Below are 19471 nucleotides of genomic sequence, written 5' to 3' on the forward strand. Positions count from 1 at the left end.
GACTAAATATGTATATAGCACTATCACGTGATACTTCTCAACCCAGAAAAACCTTCTATTATTATGAGAATCATTTTATTGTGAACAGAACAACAGAAGCTTTTAGTTTTTTCTCTGCTTTCAAAAGAACATGCTATTTTTAATGAAACATTTAGGTCAAAATTTTATTTGGGTGAATCATCTCTCACCCTGCCACACAAACTTGTTCTGAGGATTAAATAACGAAAATGTCTATATAGTCATTGGTAAACTCCAAAGTGCTCTAACAGATATAAGCCCCTGATACACAAAAAATTTCTACTCTCTCTGGGGATGGGACAGGTTGAGCAGAAAATCTTTAGAGTTTTCTTTGTAAAGTGTTTGTCACTATTGAAATTCGTTGTAGTTACATATTTACATAATCAATCTAAGATTTAATTGTCCAGCATATTTGGCTCATTTGCTCAGGATATTCTGGAATGAAATATGTCAAGATGTTAAAGTTGGAAAAGGACCACCAAGGAAGATGAGAGACTTGGAGACATCCATCTATCTAAATAGCATAGCATTTTTAAAAGACCAAAACCGACTGATAGTTTTATCTCTTAATATAACATGTTTTTCAAGGTTAGCATTTCAGATCCTGAATCCTGATCAAGTCACATATCAACAGTATAGAGGTATAAATATTCAGGGTACATGGATGAGAGAGAGAAAGGGAAGTGAAATCTGTCTTTAGGGTAATTTGTCACCAACTTCTATCTTAAACTCTTACTTGGAGAGATAGGCTGGCTCTTTTTTCCTTTTTTTTTTTTTTAACATCTTTATTGGAGTATAACTTTTACAATGGTGTGTTAGTTTTTGCTTTACAACAAAGTGAATCAGTTATACATATACATATGTTCCCATATCTCTTCCCTCTTGCCTCTCCCTCCCTCCCACCCTCCCTATCTCAACCCTCTAGGTGATCACAAAGCACCGAGCTGATCTCCCTGTGCTATGCGGTTGCTTCCCACTAGCTATCTATTTTACATTTGGTAGTGTATATATGTCCATGCCACTCTCTCACTTCGTCACAGCTTACCTTTCCCCCTCCCCATATCCTCAAGTCCATGCTCTGTTAGTTCTGTGTTTTTTTCCCATCCTACCCCTGATCTCTTCATGACATTTTATTTTCTTAGATTCCATATATAGTTGTTAGCATACATTATTTGTTTTTCTCCTTCTGACTTCACTCTGTATGACAGACTCCAGGTCTATCCACCTCATTACAAATAACTCAGTTTCATTTATCTTTATGGCTGAGTAATATTCCATTGTATATATGTGCCACATCTTCTTTATCCATTCATTTGTTGATGGATACTTAGGTTGCTTCCATGTCCTGGCTATTATAAATAGAGCCACAATGAAAGTTTTGGTACATGACTCTTTTTGAATTATGGTTTTCTCAAGGTATATGTGCCACATCTTCCCTATCCATTCATCTGTCAGTGGACACTTAGGTTGCTTCCATGTCCTGGCTATTGTAAATAGAGCTGCAGTGAACATTTTGGTACATGACTCTTTTTGAATTATGATTTTCTCAGGGTATATGCCCAGTAGTGGGATTGCTGGGTCGTATGGTAGTTCTATTTGTAGTTTTTTAAGGAACCTCCATACTGCTCTCCATAGTGGCTGTATCAAGTTACATTCCCACCAATGGTGCAAGAGTGTTTCCTTTTCTCCACACCCTCTCCAGCATTTATTGTTTCTAGATTTTCTGATGATGGCCATTCTGACCAGTGTGGGGTGATACCTCATTGTAGTTTTGATTTGCATTTCTCTAATGATTAATGATGTTGAGCATTCTTTCATGTGTTTGTTGGCAATCTGTATATCTCCTTTGGAGAAATGTCTATTTAGTTCTGCCCATTTTGGGATTGGGCTGTTTGTTTTTTTGTTACTGAGCTGCATGAGTTGCTTATAAATTTTGGAGATTAATCCTTTGTCAGTTGGTTCATTTGCAACTATTTTCTCCCATTCTGAGGGCTGTCTTTTGGTCTTGTTTATGGTATCCTTTGCTGTGCAAAAGCTTTTAAGTTTCATTAGGTCGCATTTGTTTATTTTTGTTTTTATTTCCATTTCTCTAGGAGGTGGGTCAAAAAGGATCTTGCGTGATTTATATCATAGAGTGTTCTGCCTATGTTTTCCTCTAAGAGTTTTATAGTGTCTGGCCTTACATGTAGGTCTTTAACCCATTTTGAGTTTATTTTTGTGTATGGTGTTCTAATTTCATACTTTTACATGTAGCTGTCCAGTTTTCCCAGCACCACTTATTGAAGAGGCTGTCTTTCCTCCACTGTATATTCTTGCCTCCTTTATCAAAGATAAGGTGACCATATGTGTATGGGTTTATCTCTGGGCTTTCTATCCTGTTCCATTGATCTATATGTCTGTTTTTGTGTCAGTACCATACTGTCTTGATTACTGTAGATTTGTAGTATCATCTGAAGTCAGGGAACCTGATTCCTCAAGCTCTGTTTTTCTTTCTCAAGATTGTTTTGGCTTTTTGGGGTCTTTTGTGTTTCCATAAAAATTGTGAAAATTTTTTTCTAGTTCTGTGAAAAATACTAGTGGTAGTTTGATACAGGTTGCATTGACTCTGTAGATTGCTTTGGGTAGTAGAGTTATTTTCACAATGTTGATTCTTCCAATCCAAGAACATGGTATATCTCTCCATCTATTTGTATCATCTTTAATTTCTTTCATCGGTGTCTTATAATTTTCTGCATACAGGTCTTTTACCTCCTCAGTAGGTTTATTCCTAGATATTTTATTCTTTTTGTTGCAGTGGTAAATGGGAGTGTTTTCTTAATTTCACTCTCAGATTTTTCATCATTAGTGTATAAGAATGCCAGAGATTTCTGTGCATTAATTTTGTATCCTGCTACTTTACCAAATTCATTGATAAGCTCTAGTAGTTTTCTGGTAGCATCCTTAGGATTCTCTGTGTATAGTATCATGTCATTTGCAAACAGTGACAGCTTTACTTCTTCTTTTCCAATTTGGATTCCTTTTATTTCTTTTTCTTCTCTAATTGCTGTGGCTACAACTTCCAAAACTATATTGAATAAGAGTGGTGAGGGTGGGCAACCTTGTCTTGTTCCTGACCTTACTGGAAATGGTTTCAGGTTTTCACCATTGAGAATGATGCTGGCTGTGGGTCTGTCATATATGGCTTTTATTATGTTGAGGAAAGCTCCCTCTATGCCTACTTTCTGCAGGGTTTTTATCAGAAATGGGTGTTGAATTTTGTCAAAAGCTTTCTCTGCATCTATGGAGATGATCATATGGTTTTTCTCTTTCAGTTTGTTGATATGGTGTATCACGTTAATTGATTTGCATATATTGAAGAATCCTTACATTCTGGGATAAACCCCACTTGATCATGGTGTATGATCCTTTTAATGTGCTGTTGGATTGTTTGCTAGTATTTTGTTGAGGATTTTTGCATCTAAGTTCATCAGTGATATTGGCCTGTAGTTTTCTTTCTTTGTGATGTCTTAGTCTGGTTTTGGTATCAGGGTTATGGTGGCCTCATAGAACGAGTTTGGGAGTGTTCCTCCCTCTGCTATCTTTTGGAAGAGTTTGAAAAGGATAGCTGTTAGATCTTCTCTAAATGTTTGATAGAATTCGCCTGTGAAGCCGTCTGGTCCTGGGCTTTTGTTTGTTGGAAGATTTTAAATCACAGTTTCAATTTCCATGCTTCTGATTGGTCTGTTCATATTTTCTATTTCTTCCTGGTTCAGTCTCGGCAGCTTGTGCATTCCTAAGAATTTTTCCATTTCTTCCAGGTTGTCCATTTTATTGGCATACAGTTGCTTTTAGTAATCTCTAATAATCTTTTGTATTTCTGCAGTGTCCATTGTTACGTCTCCTTTTTCATTTCTAATTCTATTGATTTGAGTCTTCTCCCTTTTTTTTTCTTGATGAGTCTGGCTAATGGTTTATCAATTTTATTTATCTTCTCAAAGAACCAGCTTTTAGTTTTATTGATCTTTGCTATTGTTTCCTTCATTTCTTTTTCATTTATTTCTGATCTGATCTTTATGATTTCATTCCTTCTGCTAAATTTGGGGGTTTTTTTGTTCTTCTTTCTCTAATTGCTTTAGGTGCAAAGTTAGGTTGTTTATTTGAGGTGTTTCCTGTTTCTTAAGGTAGGATTGTATTGCTATAAACTTCCCTTTAGAACTGCTTTTGCTGTATCCCATAGGTTTGGGGTCATCGTGTCTCCATTGTCATTTGTTTCTAAGTATTTTTTGATTGCCTCTTTGATTTCTTCAGTGATCACTTCGTTATTAAGTAGTGTATTGTTTAGCTTCCATGTGTTTGTATTTTTTCAGATCTTTTCCTGTAATTGATATCTGGTCTCATAGTGTTGTGTTCAGAAAAGATACTTGATACAATTTCAGTATTCTTAAATTTACCAAGGCTTGATCTGTGACCCAAGATATGATCTATCCTGGAGAATGTTCCATGAGCCCTTGAGAAAAATGTGTATTCTGTTGTTTTTGGATGGAATATCCTATAAATATCAATTAAGTCCATCTTGTGTAATGTATCATTTAAAGCTTGTGTTTCCTTATTTATTTTCATTTTGGATGATCTGTCCATTGGTGAAAGTGGGGTGTTAAAGTCCCCTACTATGATTGTGTTACTGTTGATTTCCCCTTTTATGGCTGTTAGTATTTGCCTTATGTATTGAGGTACTCCTATGTTGGGTGCATAAATATTTACAATTGTTATATCTTCTTCATGGATTGATCCCTTGATCATTATGTAGTGTCCTTCTTTGTCTGTTGTAATAATTTTTATTTTAAAGTCTATTTTGTATGATATGAGAATTGTTACTCTACCCCTCTTCTGATTTCCATTTGCATGGAATATATTTTTCCATCCCCTCACTTTCAGTCTGTATGTGTCCCTAGATCTGAAGTGGGTCTCTTGTAGACAGCATATATATGGGTCTTGTTTTTGTATCCATTCAGCCCGTCTGTGTCTTTTGGTAGGAGCATTTAATCCATGTACATTTAAGGTAATTATCGATATGTATGTTCCTATTACCATTTACTTAATTGTTTTGGGTTTGTTCTTGTAGGTCTTTTCCTTCTCTTGTGTTTCTTGCCTAGAGAAGTTCCTTTAGCATTTGTTGTAAAGCTGGTTTGGTGGTGCTGAACTCTCTCAGCTTTTGCTTGTCTGTAAAGGTTTTAATTTCTCCATCAAATCTGAATGAGATCCTTGCTGGGTAGAGTAATCTTGGTTGTAGATTTTTCTCCTTCATCACTTTAAATATGTCCTGCCTCTCCCTTCTGGCTTGCAGAGTTTCTGCTGAAAGATCAGCTGTTAACCTTATGGGGATTCCCTTGTGTGTTATTTATTGTTTTCCCCTTACTGCTTTTAATATGTTTTCTTTGTATTTAATTTTTGATAGTTTGATTAATATGTGTCTTGGCATGTTTCTCCTTGGATTTATCCTGTATGGGCCTCTCTGTGCTTCTGTGCTTCCTGGACTTGATTGACTATTTCCTTTCCCATATTAGGGAAGTTTTCAAGTATAATCTCTTCAAATATTTTCTCAGTCCCTTTCTTTTTCTCTTTTTCTTCTGGGACCGCTATAATTCGAATGTTGGTGCATTTAATGTTGTCCCAGAGGTCTCTGAGACTGTCCTCAGTTCTTTTCATTCTTTTTTCTTTATTCTGCTCTGCAGTAGTTATTTCCACTATTTTATCTTCCAGGCCACTTATCCGTTCTTCTGCCTCAGTTATTCTGCTATTGATCCCATCTAGAGTATTTTTAATTTCATTTATTGTGTTGCTCATTGTTGGTTGCTTCCTCTTTATGTCGTCTAGCTCCTTGTTAAATGTTTCTTGCATTTTGTCTATTCTATTTCCAAGATTTTGGATCATCTTTACCATCATTATTCTGAATTCTTTTTTAGGCAGACTGCCTATTTCCTCTTTATTTGTTAGGTCTGGTGGGTTTTTATCTTGCTCCTTCATTTGCTGTGTGTTTTTCTGTCTTTTCATTTTGCTTATCTTACTGTGTTTGGGGTTTCCTTTTTGCAGGCTGCAGGTTCATAGTTCCCATTGTTTTTGGTGTCTGTCCCCAGTGGCTACGTTTGGTTCAGTGGCTGGAGTAGGTTTCCTGGTTCGGGGGACTAGTGCCTATGTTCTGGTGGATGAGGCTGGATTTTTATCTTTCTGGTGGGCAGGTCCACGTCTGGTCGTGTGTTTTGGTATGTCGGTAGCCTTATTATGATTTTAGGTAGCCTCTCTGCTAATGGATGGTGCCGTAGTCCTGTCTTGCTATTTGTTGGGCATAGGGTGTCCAGCACTGTTGGATGCTGGTCGTTGAGTGAAGCTGGGTCTTGGCGTTGAGATGGAGATTGCTGGGAGATTTTCACTGTTTGATATTACATGGAGCTGGGAGGTCTCTTGTGGACCAGTGTCCTGAAGTTGGTTCTCCCACCTCAGAGACAGAGCCCTGACGCCTGGCTGAGGCGCAAAAAGCCTTTAATCCACACAGCTTAGAATAAAAGTGAGAAAAAACAGAAAAGAAAGGAAGGAAGGAAGAATGGAAGGAAGGAAGGAAGAAAGGAAGAAAGGAAGGAAGAAAGGGAGAAAGGAAGGAAGGGAGGAAGGAAGGGAGGGAGGAAGGGAGGAAGGGAGAAAGGAAGGGAGGAAGCAACGGAGGAAGAAAGGAGGGAAGAAAGGAAGAAGGAAAGAAAGAAGATAAAATAAAGTAGGATAAAATAAAGTTATTAAAATAAAAAATAAATATTAAGAAGAAAAATTTTATTTAAAAAAAACGGTTCAGTCAGAACCCTAGGACAAATGGTGAAAGCCAAGCTATACAGACAAAATCTCACACAGCAGCAAACACATACACACTCACAAAAAGAGAAAAGGGGGAAAATAATAGTATATCTTGCTCCCAAAGTCCACCTCCTCAACTTGGGATGATTCGTTGTCTATTCAGGTATTCCACAGATGCAGGGCACTTCAAGCTGATTGCGGAGCTTTAATACGCTGCTTCTGAGGCTTCTGGGAGAGACCTCCCCTTCTCCTCTTTGTTTGCACAGCTCCTGGTGTTCAGCTTTGGAGTTGGCCCCGCCTCTGTGCGTAGGTCGTCCGAGGGCGTCTGCTCTTCGCTCAGACAGGACGGGGTTAAAGGAGCAGCTGATTTGGGGCCTCTGGCTCGCTCATGCCGGGGGGAGGGAGTGGCATGGTTGCGCGGTGTGCCCGCGGCGGCAGGGGCCGGCGTGACGCTGCACTAGCCCGAGGCGCGCCGCGTGTTCTCCTGGGGAAGCTGTCCCTGGATCCTGGGACCCTGGCAGTGGCGGGCTGCACAGGCTTCCGGGAGGGGCAGTGTGGAGAGTGACCTGTGCTCACACACAGGCTTCTTGGTGGAAGCAGCAGAAACCTTAGCGTCTCATGCCTGTCTCTGAGGTCCACGCTGATAGCCGCGGCTGGCGCCCGTCTCTGGAGCTCCTTTAAGCGGCACGCTTAATCCCCTCTCCTCGCGCCCCAGGAAGCAAAGAAGGAAGAAAAGGTCTCTTGTCTCTTCGGCAGCTCCGCGCCATCTTGGAGCTCCTTTAAGCGGAGGGCTTAATCCCCTCTCCTCGCGCACCAGGAAGCAAAGAGGGAAGAAAAAGTTTCTTGCCTCTTCGGCAGCTCTAGACTTCTCCCGGACTCCCTCCCGGCTAGTCGTGGTGCACTAACCCCTTCAGGCTGTGTTCACGCTGCCAACCCGACGTCTCCCGGCTTCCTACCGCAGCCCGAGCCTCAGCTCCCACCCACCCCGCCCTTCCCGGCGGGTGAGCAGACAAGCCTCTCAGGCTGGTGAGTGCTGGTCGGCACCGATCCTTTGCGGGAATCTCTCCGCTTTGCCCTGCGCATCCTGTTACTGCGCTCTCCTCTGCGGCTCCGAAGCTTCCCCCCTCCGCCACCCGCAGTTTCTGCCTGCGAAGGGGTTTCTAGTGTGTGGAAACCTTTCCTCCTTCACGGCTCCCTCCCACTGGTGCAGGTCCCGTCCCTATTCTTTTGTCTGTGTTTATTCTTTTTTTCTTTTGCCCTACCCAGGTACGTGGGGGTGTTTCTTGCCTTTTGGGAGGTCTGAGGTCTTCTGCCAGCGTTCAGTGGGTGTTGTATAGGAGCAGTTCCACGTGTAGTTGTATTTCTGATGTATTTGTAGGGAGGAAGACTCTTCCGTCATCTTTTCTCCTCACCAGTTGGCTCTTGAGGGAAGTCTAATGTTCCCTCTTGATATTTGTCCTAAGAATTAACTTAAAAATAGACTAGAGAGTGTCCTTTCCCCTAGTTTTCATACTGGTCCTTGCTGGCCTTCTAAAGGCTGGGGACCTGCCAAGTAGGCAGTAACCCCAAACTCTGTCATGGTGCCCACATTAAATATTGGAGAGAAAAAAATACTAAAAATAGGAGAAGGAAAAATTCTAGGAAAAAGAAATTTTAACCCTTTTACTTCCACTGCTGTGACAATTCCCTTGATGTATGTTAAATTTTGTCTTCTTTAGAAATAGAGTGAAGTGGTAGGTAAGGCCTGTGGTTGGGGTTTTCAGTAACCACACTTCAGTGGAAAGCTTTTGTGAGATTATCTGGTCCAGCAGTTCTTAACTTTTATTACCATGCAAACTCACAGAGATGTAACCATATCCTATGGTAATAGTAGATCAGAACGACAGGGATATTCAACTGGAAGGTGTACCTTTGGAGGAGGAAATATATTAAATTATTGGGAGGAATATAGGTTGGTATATGAGGGGATCAAATAAACCCCTCTCATTTTATACATGAGAAAAATGAGGTTTAAAGTGTTTAACTTTCCCAAAGTTCCACAGATAGATTAATGGGGATAATAGGTAGATTAATGGGGACACTACTGAAATCTAATATCCTAACTTCTATTCCAGTCTTATTTTTTTCTAGTCACACACTATGGATTACCAAATAGTATATGTTTTCCTGGCATCTGTCTTCAGTAGGGCTTTTTATGTATCTGCCTTGGTGTAATCATATTGTTAATCTTCTTGATTAAAACACTAATGGGAAGCCTTTAGTATCTAAAACTCAGGTAATAGTTGGACAGGAGACACACAGATTCCCATCTTTCTTTACTCCATGGTATATATCCATAGAAGTTTAAACACTACTTATTTATGCCCCCCGTCACATTTTATGAGTACTTATATTCCTCCACCTAAGCACAGCTCACTTACTTATTGTATTTTCCTTTACCATATGCTCCATAAAGATATATAGTATCTAGATGTAAAACAAGCTTATATTACTACCCTCTACTAACAATAACAATTATGAATTATTACAAAGGACACATTCCTCACCATTAACATTGTTTGGTATGACTTATCATAATTAAAAATAATAATAACTAGCATTTTAATAATGCTTTCAAATTTCAAAAGGCTTATCTTCACATGTAGATAAATTATATTTATCTGGCTTAAGCTATCAGTAAAGGACAATAAAAGTGTCCTTTTACTCTGTGTGTTCTTTTTCATAACATCCTTGCAAATTGTGATAATTATCTGAAGCAAATCTTTATCATCTGATAGAAGTCCTGTGAATTAGGTGAGATACTAACACAGTTCTACTGATGTGACTCCCAGACTCAGAGCCACCTCCTGGCAGCAGGCACTTGGTTGAGCTTAGCTTGAAATTGTGGTCATCTGACACCAGTCCAGTGCACCCTATGTACACTGTTGGTACCGTATGTCATGTTTTGATTTAAACAAGAAAACTGAGCATGGAGATTGATGATCTAAATGTATTTTTATGGTGACTCTATCAATAATCCCTCAAACAGCACTTCAGAGTTTAGTGATGCCTTAAAAATATATCACCTAAATAAAGGTTTCTCTAAAAGGCTTACAAATCACAAAATAGGATTCTTAGCACAAGTACTGAATTCAGTACTTTATTGCAGTGAAGTTAGACATGTTAAGGATCATTGATAACATGAAATCATGTTAGTTGATGACATGTCTTAAGCCCCATTAAACAAAATGAAAAATACCAGTTTCTCATAGAAGGAGCATGCATGGGCTGCAGAGTCAGTCAAATTCTTGCTGCAATCCCAGTTAGGCTGCTTTCTTGTAGGGTAACTTATAGATGAGTTTCTTACCCTCTGTGAGCCTCACTTTTCTCTCCTGTAATGGGCATAGCAACACATCTATCCATATTTGTTATAGCAACTAGTGATAATGTACTGAGTCCAGAATAACCTTTAGCATATTTTGTAGTGCAGTAAATCACAGCTGTGTCTATATGATTATTTATTAACATTATTCGTAGTATTTATATATTATAATTGAGTGTACAATAAGTAAAGATAAAAGATGTTGTATTAGAATCACCTCCTCCCCTTTTAGCACTAATCAGAACTCTTAAAGGAAAGCGCTTCATTCTCTCTAAAAGGCCAATTAGAATTGAATTTATTGGAGTTACAACAAAAGAATAGGTTAGCTTGAGATACATTTCTTCTGTAAAAAGAAGTGCCTGGCAAATTGTTTAGAATGTTAAATCTCTGTGCTCCTTGTTTCATTTCTTTGTACCTCAGTTTCTGATGTGACAGGAAAGGCCTGTAAAATCTATCCTATACAACTCTACATTCTGGGATTCTATGAAATGCCCTAGAGAGAATCATTACCACAAGCTTACAGTGTGGAAGGGGAGACAAGTGAACAAGTCTTTTTGTACCTTGACTCGAGATTTCACAGGAGTACAGCATGTATCGGTGTCCTCTGGGAGCCTGGAGGAGAGACCAGTTCTACTTCTAGGTTAGGAGGATTCTCAGGTGGTTCCCACCGGGACCTGAAAGGCCAGTTGCTGAGGAAGCCTGGTTCCAAAAACCTAGGCCTTAGCCAAATACAAAAACCAAAGAATAATTTCCTGGGCCTTGATAAGAGTAGAAATGACATACTTAGTTTCTTTTAGCACTGCACCAAAAAATCATTCACAAAGACTTCTCCTATACTTGTAAATATGGTAATAAACACATTGATGATAAACATATCAGCTGGTGTAGATTGCTGCACATCATATGTAGAATATAACATATGTTTTACTTATTTGCAGCAAAACCAAGGCAAGTGCCCAGCCCAGAATTGTTCAGTGGAAGCCCCTGCTTGGATGCCTGTTCACCACTGTACTGTAAGTTTATTTGAATATTCTAAGATTGGCAAGATTAAAGGATAATTATTTTTATATTTTGGAACAACCTTAGTGGAATGGGCTAGAATACTCTGAAATTCTGGAGTAGAGCAAACATTTTGAAAGGAGAAAGAGTGTCTTCTCAGAAAGCTCTGCATTATAAGAAGCACCAGTGTTTAGGGATTACATGTATTTCTTTTTTGGAGTGAGAGTAACTTGTAAAGGATTTGTCTAAATGGGTTATTGACGGTTTAGAATTTGAATAGTCTTTAAAATGAATGTGTTTGCACATATATTTTTCTCAATAGCTGCATATTCAGCAAAACTTGATTTTAGATGCCTTAGAGAAGGATTCTTTCTCTTCTTCCATTGTTGTGTTGACTGTTTAATAGTGATGAGTACACGGATTTGCAATTTTCAAGTCTTCCTGGTATAATAATAGCCTCTGCATTTGTGTGAAATCTTCCATCAGAGAATTTTTCAAATGCCTTAGAAACAAATAGGTACTATGTAATCATTCTTGTGTTGTAAATGGGAAACTTAAATGCAAAGGAAGTAAGAATAGTGCATCAGTTGTAAGGTTGGGAATAGATTCTGGATGCCCTGACTGTCCTTTCATGAACTCATTCCATGACGCTGTGCTTTGTGTAAGTGAAGAAGGTTGCTGATTGTATGATACGCTTGTATATATACATTGCCTGATAGAACTGACAGTGGTTCCTCTGGACCTGTGTGTGCTGTAACTGAGGGTTTGGCTGTCATGAAATAATTTGTGTGTGATGGGGACAAAAAGTTCAAAAGTTACTTTTGAGGCATTCCCCTCATTTGACCTACCTTGCAGGCAGTATAAAGTGATATGTGGAGTGCTTTAAATATCCTCATCTGTTATTGAGATACAGGCTTCTGAAAGGTGCAGCTGGACTCTCATAGCATGACTTATGACTGTGTTAAAAGGCAGTAGGCCTGGAGGCGCCTACTTTTCACTCAGAGTGTGTGAGAGAATGAAGCCTCTTTCCTTGACTTTCAAGAGAATGAAGCCTCTTTCCTTGACTTTCGTTTATCTGTGGAAGATGAGAAGGTGGGATCACCTTTAATGAAGGAGCGATGATAATGCTAAATTTTGGAGGCATTCCTGCAGTGCAGAGGCAGCTCAGCTTGCTGGAGACATGGGGAATAAAAATGACACACTTTTGTGAGCAGGTGGTCAGAGGGGAGTGCTTGCTTAGGGACTCTGCTGATGCCAGAGAAAGGATGAGTTTTAATAATTCTATTTCTTCATCAATCACTCCTTTTATTGTATCCCTAATGATATTATCTCACAATTACTGATTTATAATGCCTATTTCTCCAAGAAGACCATGTGCTCTTCAGTATACCTACACCTAGGTCAATCCCTGGGTACACGGTAGAAGCTCTGTGAGTGTATATTTAATAAATGAATCTTCAATCTGTTGATTTCCTCTTTTTAATAAGTTTTACTAAATTATTTTGTAACTATCACATTTCTCGCTGAATAGGAATAAATATATATTTACTTTCTTAGTTGGTTGGTTTCCATTTCGCAACTTCAGGTGTCCTTTTATACTTTCTTCTTCAGAGTACCATTGAATATGCGTTTTGAGGAATTTTGTTTTCAAACTAGACAAAATTTAGTAGTTAGATTCAGCTGTGTCAGGCACTATGGCAATTGCTAGTGATACAAAGGTAGATAAGATAGTGGTCCCATTTTATCAAATACATCCATGTGTTCCAATTAGTAGCTGATCCTCCAATACACTGATAACTTCAGCTCAAAATAAAAGACATTTGACATTTTAGTTACTTTGTGCAGTCTTATTGCAAGTAAATCCATGATTAGAATTCTGTCTTTTGGATTATTAAAAACAGCTCATCCTTCATTATTACTGTGGAGTTACCACTGAGGATCTGAGAATCCCACATTAGGTCTTCCTGTTGTAGAACACTAAAGACCAAATAGATGACTACATTTAAGACCCTTCCTGAAGATCACAAGTCTGAAATGCCAACATTGAAGTCTGATTTTCAGTTCTATGGTCAGGCGAGAGCATCAAAAAGATGTTTCTTCTTGTTTCTGCCATAGAATTGGTAGCTGCTGGTTGCATAGATATCCTTTGCCATTTACTTAAAAGTAATACATCTCCCAGTGGGGCAAGCACTTTCTGGAGGAATTGCACAACCAATAATGATTCTGCTTTCTCTGTCAGTAACCCCAGTCTACAAAAGTAGGCTCCTAGTGGCCATGTTTCGGCTCTGTGAGTCTGTGCCTAGCCATGACTGACTGATCCAAGAGGTAAATATTTGATCTCAGGTGAGCCTGTTGGGTTCTTTCTCCTGGGTATTTGAAATTTGTACCAGAGAGATATCAAACTGGTAGCCATCAGTATTGAATCATATGAATGACAATAGTTTGGAAAATATTCTGTGAACCTCAGTTGCTGAGATTCCTTGAGTTGCCGTATATCTGCCCTTTGAGGTTTAGCTTGCTCAAATCTCTCTTTGATTTTGTGAGAAGGGCTCAATAACCTGCTGATAATCAGTAAGTTACTTTTGTTTTCCTTAAGTTATCTAGGTTTTGTTTTATTTTGTTTGTTTGGGGGAATTTATTGCTCTTTGATTTATTTGCAGCCAAAAAGTAAACTCGCTTAACTAACATCTCCTGGTCAGCAACATTTATGGAGCTCCCACCGGAATTGATGTAATGAGTAGTTGTCTCAGACAGAAAGAAGCACTCAGAACTGTGGGATTTTGATAATTTATAATAGTCCATTCATTTCAAATATCTGGTTATATATAACACTTGGGTTCCTAAAAATGAGCAAAAAATAATTTGGTAATGACTTAACTCACATTATAAAATGAGAAATATGGCTAGTTAACAATACAGTAATAAAAGCATATTTACATAACAAAAACTATATACAATATGTAAAGTAGTTCTGGTATTAATTTCCACTTTCTCATCTCTCAGGAAATAGAGAAAATCTTAGCCTCCTGCGTTAAAGAGAATGTCTTGTCTGCCTCAAATCCTCTATGGGCTGAAGCAGGTTATAAATAAATTAATACATACTTACATTCATAATAAATGGATAGTTTCTGTTATCTTTTTGCATTTTTAAATTCACTTGATTCTTTCCTACATTTTTCTCCCCACTGCCCTATTCTTTCTTGGTGTTTTGCTCTGGAATAATTGTATCCTTATAGCTAGGCTTTGTTACTTTATTCAAAAAAGTCCTGGTCTTTGTGTGTGCTTTTGCCTCCAGGTTCATTTTAAGTGCAGAGGTTTTATTATTGGTTTTTCCAAGAAACTTTCTCTCTCCAAATTGTTTTGCAAATGCCTGTCAACAGCTACATATTGCCTTAAAAATGACTTCTATTACTACTTGATCACTCTCCTCTTGGATGCTCTCTTTTTTTGGCACTCCACATCTCTGTAATAATGGGACCAAGAAGTGTTTTTAAAGACTTTTCCTTTTAGTCAGAATTACAGTGTACAGATTGGGATTCAAGCTGAATAGAAAATTTACCTCCAGCAATTATACAGAAACATGGGCTTATTTATACTTTGTGAATAATTATAAGTGAAATATCTTCTCTAGTGAGAAGTGTGACAGTTTTGTTTATTTATCTTTCCTTGTATGGTTACATTAAGCATTAGAATGATATCCTTCCTCACCTCTACACTTTACATTTAATTGGGTTGTATGCTCATTGGTTTGTATGATCACGAGTATGAACACAGTGGTTACCTGAACCCCTGCCACTTAGAAACAAATGAGAAGAGACTCACAGGTTCTGGGACTCAGGTGAAGACAGGCAGATCTCTGAATCTGGAGTGAACTAGGCTAAGAATTAGTTCCTGTCAGTTGGAAATAAAGAAACTTAGATTTGACCAGCTTCAGGAGACTTGAGGGGCTGCTGCATTTCAGGGCAGGTCTCTGGACCACTCAGTATGACTATGGCCTATGAGTGGATTTGGTCACTTTGAGGAAAGTCCCCAAACACAATCCTTAGTTATTAAGCATTGTTCAGAAATGGCTGTAATGTATAATTTTATTGATTAGACATATGATATGTATATACACATGATTTATCTAGAATAATTGCTTTGTTTCTCTTTATGTTTGCACACCCCTTAATTCCTGGAAATTTAAAAATTATGTAATGAGAGGAGTTTCTAAAAGCTAAGTTGAAAAAAAATCCCTGCTATTATGGAGCTTATCATGGATATTGTTATTTCTGCATATCTCTATTGTTATGTAGTATTCACCCGTAAATAGATATGGGAAATATTTTTTAAAATCATATAAGCATTTGCAAGTAAGAACACTGTACTCTGAATACATCAACTCTCATTTACTCATTCGAGAAGCACTTACTGAGCATACTTTGTAAGTTGTAACTGACCCTTTGATTCCTCAGGATAGAGCAGGGAATAATACATGCATATAATCATTATACTGTGTAATACATGCTATATAATGGTCAGTACAAAAAGCTATAACTTTTCAGAATGGAGATTTGCCTCAAGATGGATTTTGGAAGACAGAATATGCAGTTTTTGGTAATAGTTAAGTATAAAAGCTTTAGAATTAAATAAGTTTTGTGTTAAAATACAAATTCTGCCACTTACTAGCGGTATAACATTGGACAATCTACTTAATCTCTCTGAGTTTACAAGTGTAACAGGATATTTTGAGATTTACATGAGATAATGAATACCACATGTTAACACAGCACCTGGCACGTGGTAATTGCTTGAAAAGTGGTAAGAGAAAAGAAAGAAAAGGATAGGTCATTCTAGAAGAAAGTGATGGGGAAGGATGAATTGGTGAAGAAAAGCATAAAGAACAGGCAATAACTCATTTTTAATTTAGGGCTATTTAGGAGGGCCCTTTCTTCCAAAAGGGATTCAGGCTTTGTTCAGGAAGAGTTTCCAGGAGTTAATACATAACTCTTTAAGACTGTAAAAGGAGAAATCCTGAAGCTCTTGAAAAGAAACATTTGCCCTCTGACAGGCAAGAACTGATGATATGGAGTGTCATACTGAGATGTTTGTATTCTGAGTAATATAAAGCCATTTTTGAAGAGTGGGGCTAGATACCTTTTTTTTTTTTTTTTTTTTTCTGGTATGCGGGCCTCTCACTGCTGTGGCCCCTCCCGCCGCGGAGCGCAGGCTCCGGACGCGCAGGCCCAGCGGCCATGGCTCACGGGCCCAGCTGCTCCGTGGCATGTGGGATCTTCCCGGACCAGGGCACGAACCCGCGTCCCCCGCATCGGCAGGCGGACCCCCAACCACCGCGCCACCAGGGAAGCCCAAGATACTCTTTTTAATTTAAAAGCATATTAACATTTCACTACAATGTCTCTCTAGATTATGAAAGTAATTTTTTCTCTTTTATGGGAAATCAATAAAAACAGACGTTCCTGTAAGAAACCAGAGGAGATGTTCTTTTAAAGTGTTTGTTGTTTCAGCATGTTCTCTCAGACTGCCTCCCATTACAATTGGGATCATTCCCTCTAATTGAAACCAGTTAATACAATGTGCATAAGCTATTCTATACTAGTGCAAAGGTTTTTTTCACCCTGTTTTGGTAGCTTCTCCCCTACCTTTTTTTCTCCACAGTTCATTGTGTGACTTCCTTTTGTATACAGCCCAAATAAATACCCAGACCATGGTACTTAGAAACATCCAACGCAGTCATAAAACAAAAAATGTTGTGTCTGCTCTCTGGGTGTGGTAGAGTTCCTAGGAACACGGACCCGCTGGGCAAACTCTGCTGCTGGGAAATTACACCCAGGATGGCTTTGATGGGTATTGTCTTTCCAAAGACTGGATATAATTTTTATTTTTTAGGGCAAGGTTTTCATACCATCAGTGGTTAGTTCCCTTACAGAACAAAAAGTTAGAATGTTATCAGATGATCACAATTTTAGGAAAATTATGGAAAATTACAGAGTGCAGGGCTTTAAATTGGTCTACACTGGGATTAGAGTACATCTGGCCATATGGGTGGTAGCCATAGGGTTAGAAAAGAATTCAGAGGGGAAATTTTCTTAGAAAAAAATCACAATGCATTTTAAGAGATGTGAGCTCTGTGGAATGGCTCTGATTCCAACTTGGCTGTAGTTAGGGCTTTGAATCAAGGAAAGTATGAGGAAGACTAGATTGATAAAATGGATACATTGCTTTTTCCCCCTCTCTTCTGGCCATTATAGTACTTTCGACTTGTACTGGTTTCCTCTCTAGGTTCGAAAGAACCTGCTGGGAACTGCAGGATTCATATAAAATAATTTTGTTACACTGATCTTTGAAGCATGATCAGAAAGGGAACCCACAGTATTTATGGGTTTGGTGGGGGGGGGTCATGGGAGAGATGAAAGGGCGTGTCCAGTGAGCACACAGAGTAAAGAACTAAAGACATGTAAACATGTACCCAGCATGCCCTGTGCAGAGATGAAGGTTTCAAGTCCTGAGGTTGCTGGCAAGATCTGAGAAGCTATCCATCAGTGTTCTTATTTTTTTTTCCACAGATTTACTGAAGTATAATTCACACACTATTACAATTCAGCCATTTAAAGTAGACAGTTCAGTGACTTCAGTACATTCAGAGTTGTGCTACTCTCACTACTACCAATTTTAGAACATTTTCATGAGCTCAAAAGAAACCCCATGTCCATTATAAGTCACTCCCCACTCCTCTTCCCTCCAGCTCCTGGGGATCACTAATCTGCTTTCCATCTCTATGGATTTGCTTATTCTAGACATTTCCTATGAATGGAATTATAAACTATGTGGTCTTTTGTGATTAGCTTATTTCACTTAACATAGTATTTTCAAGGTTTAGCCATGTGGTAGCATGTATCAGTTTTTCATTAGTTTATCGTGATGAGTAATATTCCGTTGTATGGCCATACCACATTTTGTTTATCCATTCATCAGTTGGTAGACATCTGTGTTGTTTGCCCTTTTTCAACATGTGAATAATGCTACTATGAGTATTCACATGCAAGTTTTTGTATGGACGTATGTTTTTACTTCTCTTGGATGTATACCTGGGAGAGGAATTACTGAGTTGTATGGTAACTGTGTTTAACTTTTTGAGGAACTGCCAGACTGTTTTGTAAAGCAGTTACACTATTTTACATTCCTACCAGCAATGTATGAGGGTTTCAGTTCTCCACATCCTCACAACATTTGTTATTATCTGTCCTTTTTATTGTAGTCATACTAGTAGGTATGAAGTAGTATCTCACTGTGGTTTTGATTTGAACTTCCCTAATAATTAGTGATGTGTTGAGCATCTTTTCATGTACTTTTAGGCTATTCTTTTATCTTTGGAGAAATGTCTATTTAGATTTTTTACCTATTTAAAAATAATTTCTTTGGTCTTTAAATCTTTGAGTTGTAAGAGTTCTCTGTATGTTTTTAATACCAATTCCTTATTAGATATGTGATTTGCAAATATTTTGTACCATTCTGTGGATTGTCTTTTTACTTTTTGATACTCTCATTTGAAGCACAAAAATTTAAAATTTTGTTTTTATATATACACTATATATATATATACACATATATATAGCACATCCTCTTTATCCATTCATCTGTTTTTTGTGGAATTTTTGAATTTTATTTTATTTATTTTTTTATGCAGCAGGTTCTTATTAGTCATCCATTTTATACACATCAGTGTATACATGTCAATCCCAATCTCCCAGTTCAGCACACCCTACCCCCACCCCTCGCTGCTTTCTCCCCTTTGTGTCCATACGTTTGTTCTCTACATCTGTGTCTCTATTTCCACCTTGCAAACCAGTTCATCTGTACCATTTTTCTAGGTTCCACATATATGCGTTAATATGTGATATTTGTTTTTCTCTTTCTGTCTTACTTCACTCTGTATGACAGTCTCTAGATTCATCCACGTCTCTACAGACGACCCAATATTGTTCCTTTTTAAGGCTGAGTAATATTCCATTGTATATATGTACCACATCTTCTTTATCCATTTGTCTGTTGATGGGCATTTAGGTTGCTTCCATGACCTGGCTATTGTAAACAGTGCTGCAATGAACATTGGGGTGCATGTGTCTTTTTGAATTATGGCTTTCTCAGGTATATGCCCAGTAGTGGGATTGCTGGGTCATATGGTAATTCTATTTTTAGTTTTGTAAGGAACCTCTATACTGTTCTCCATAGTGGCTGTATCAATTTACATTCCCACCAACAGTGCAGGAGGGT

General features: G+C 38.4%; 1 protein-coding gene across 16 annotated transcripts in view; it reads left to right on the plus strand.

Annotated features, from left to right (window-relative positions):
* Positions 1-19471, plus strand: part of DLG2 (discs large MAGUK scaffold protein 2) — a 2077851-nt gene that overhangs the window by 485653 nt on the left and 1572727 nt on the right. For all 16 annotated transcript variants that reach the window (XM_067038359.1, XM_067038349.1, XM_067038350.1 and 13 more), the window contains one exon: positions 11137-11211. In XM_067038359.1, coding sequence (XP_066894460.1) covers positions 11137-11211 — 75 coding nt within the window. The remainder of the gene's footprint in view (positions 1-11136; positions 11212-19471) is intronic.

The sequence above is a fragment of the Kogia breviceps genome, chromosome 7 (genome assembly GCF_026419965.1).
Source record: "Kogia breviceps isolate mKogBre1 chromosome 7, mKogBre1 haplotype 1, whole genome shotgun sequence".
NCBI classification, from domain to species: domain Eukaryota; kingdom Metazoa; phylum Chordata; class Mammalia; order Artiodactyla; family Physeteridae; genus Kogia; species Kogia breviceps.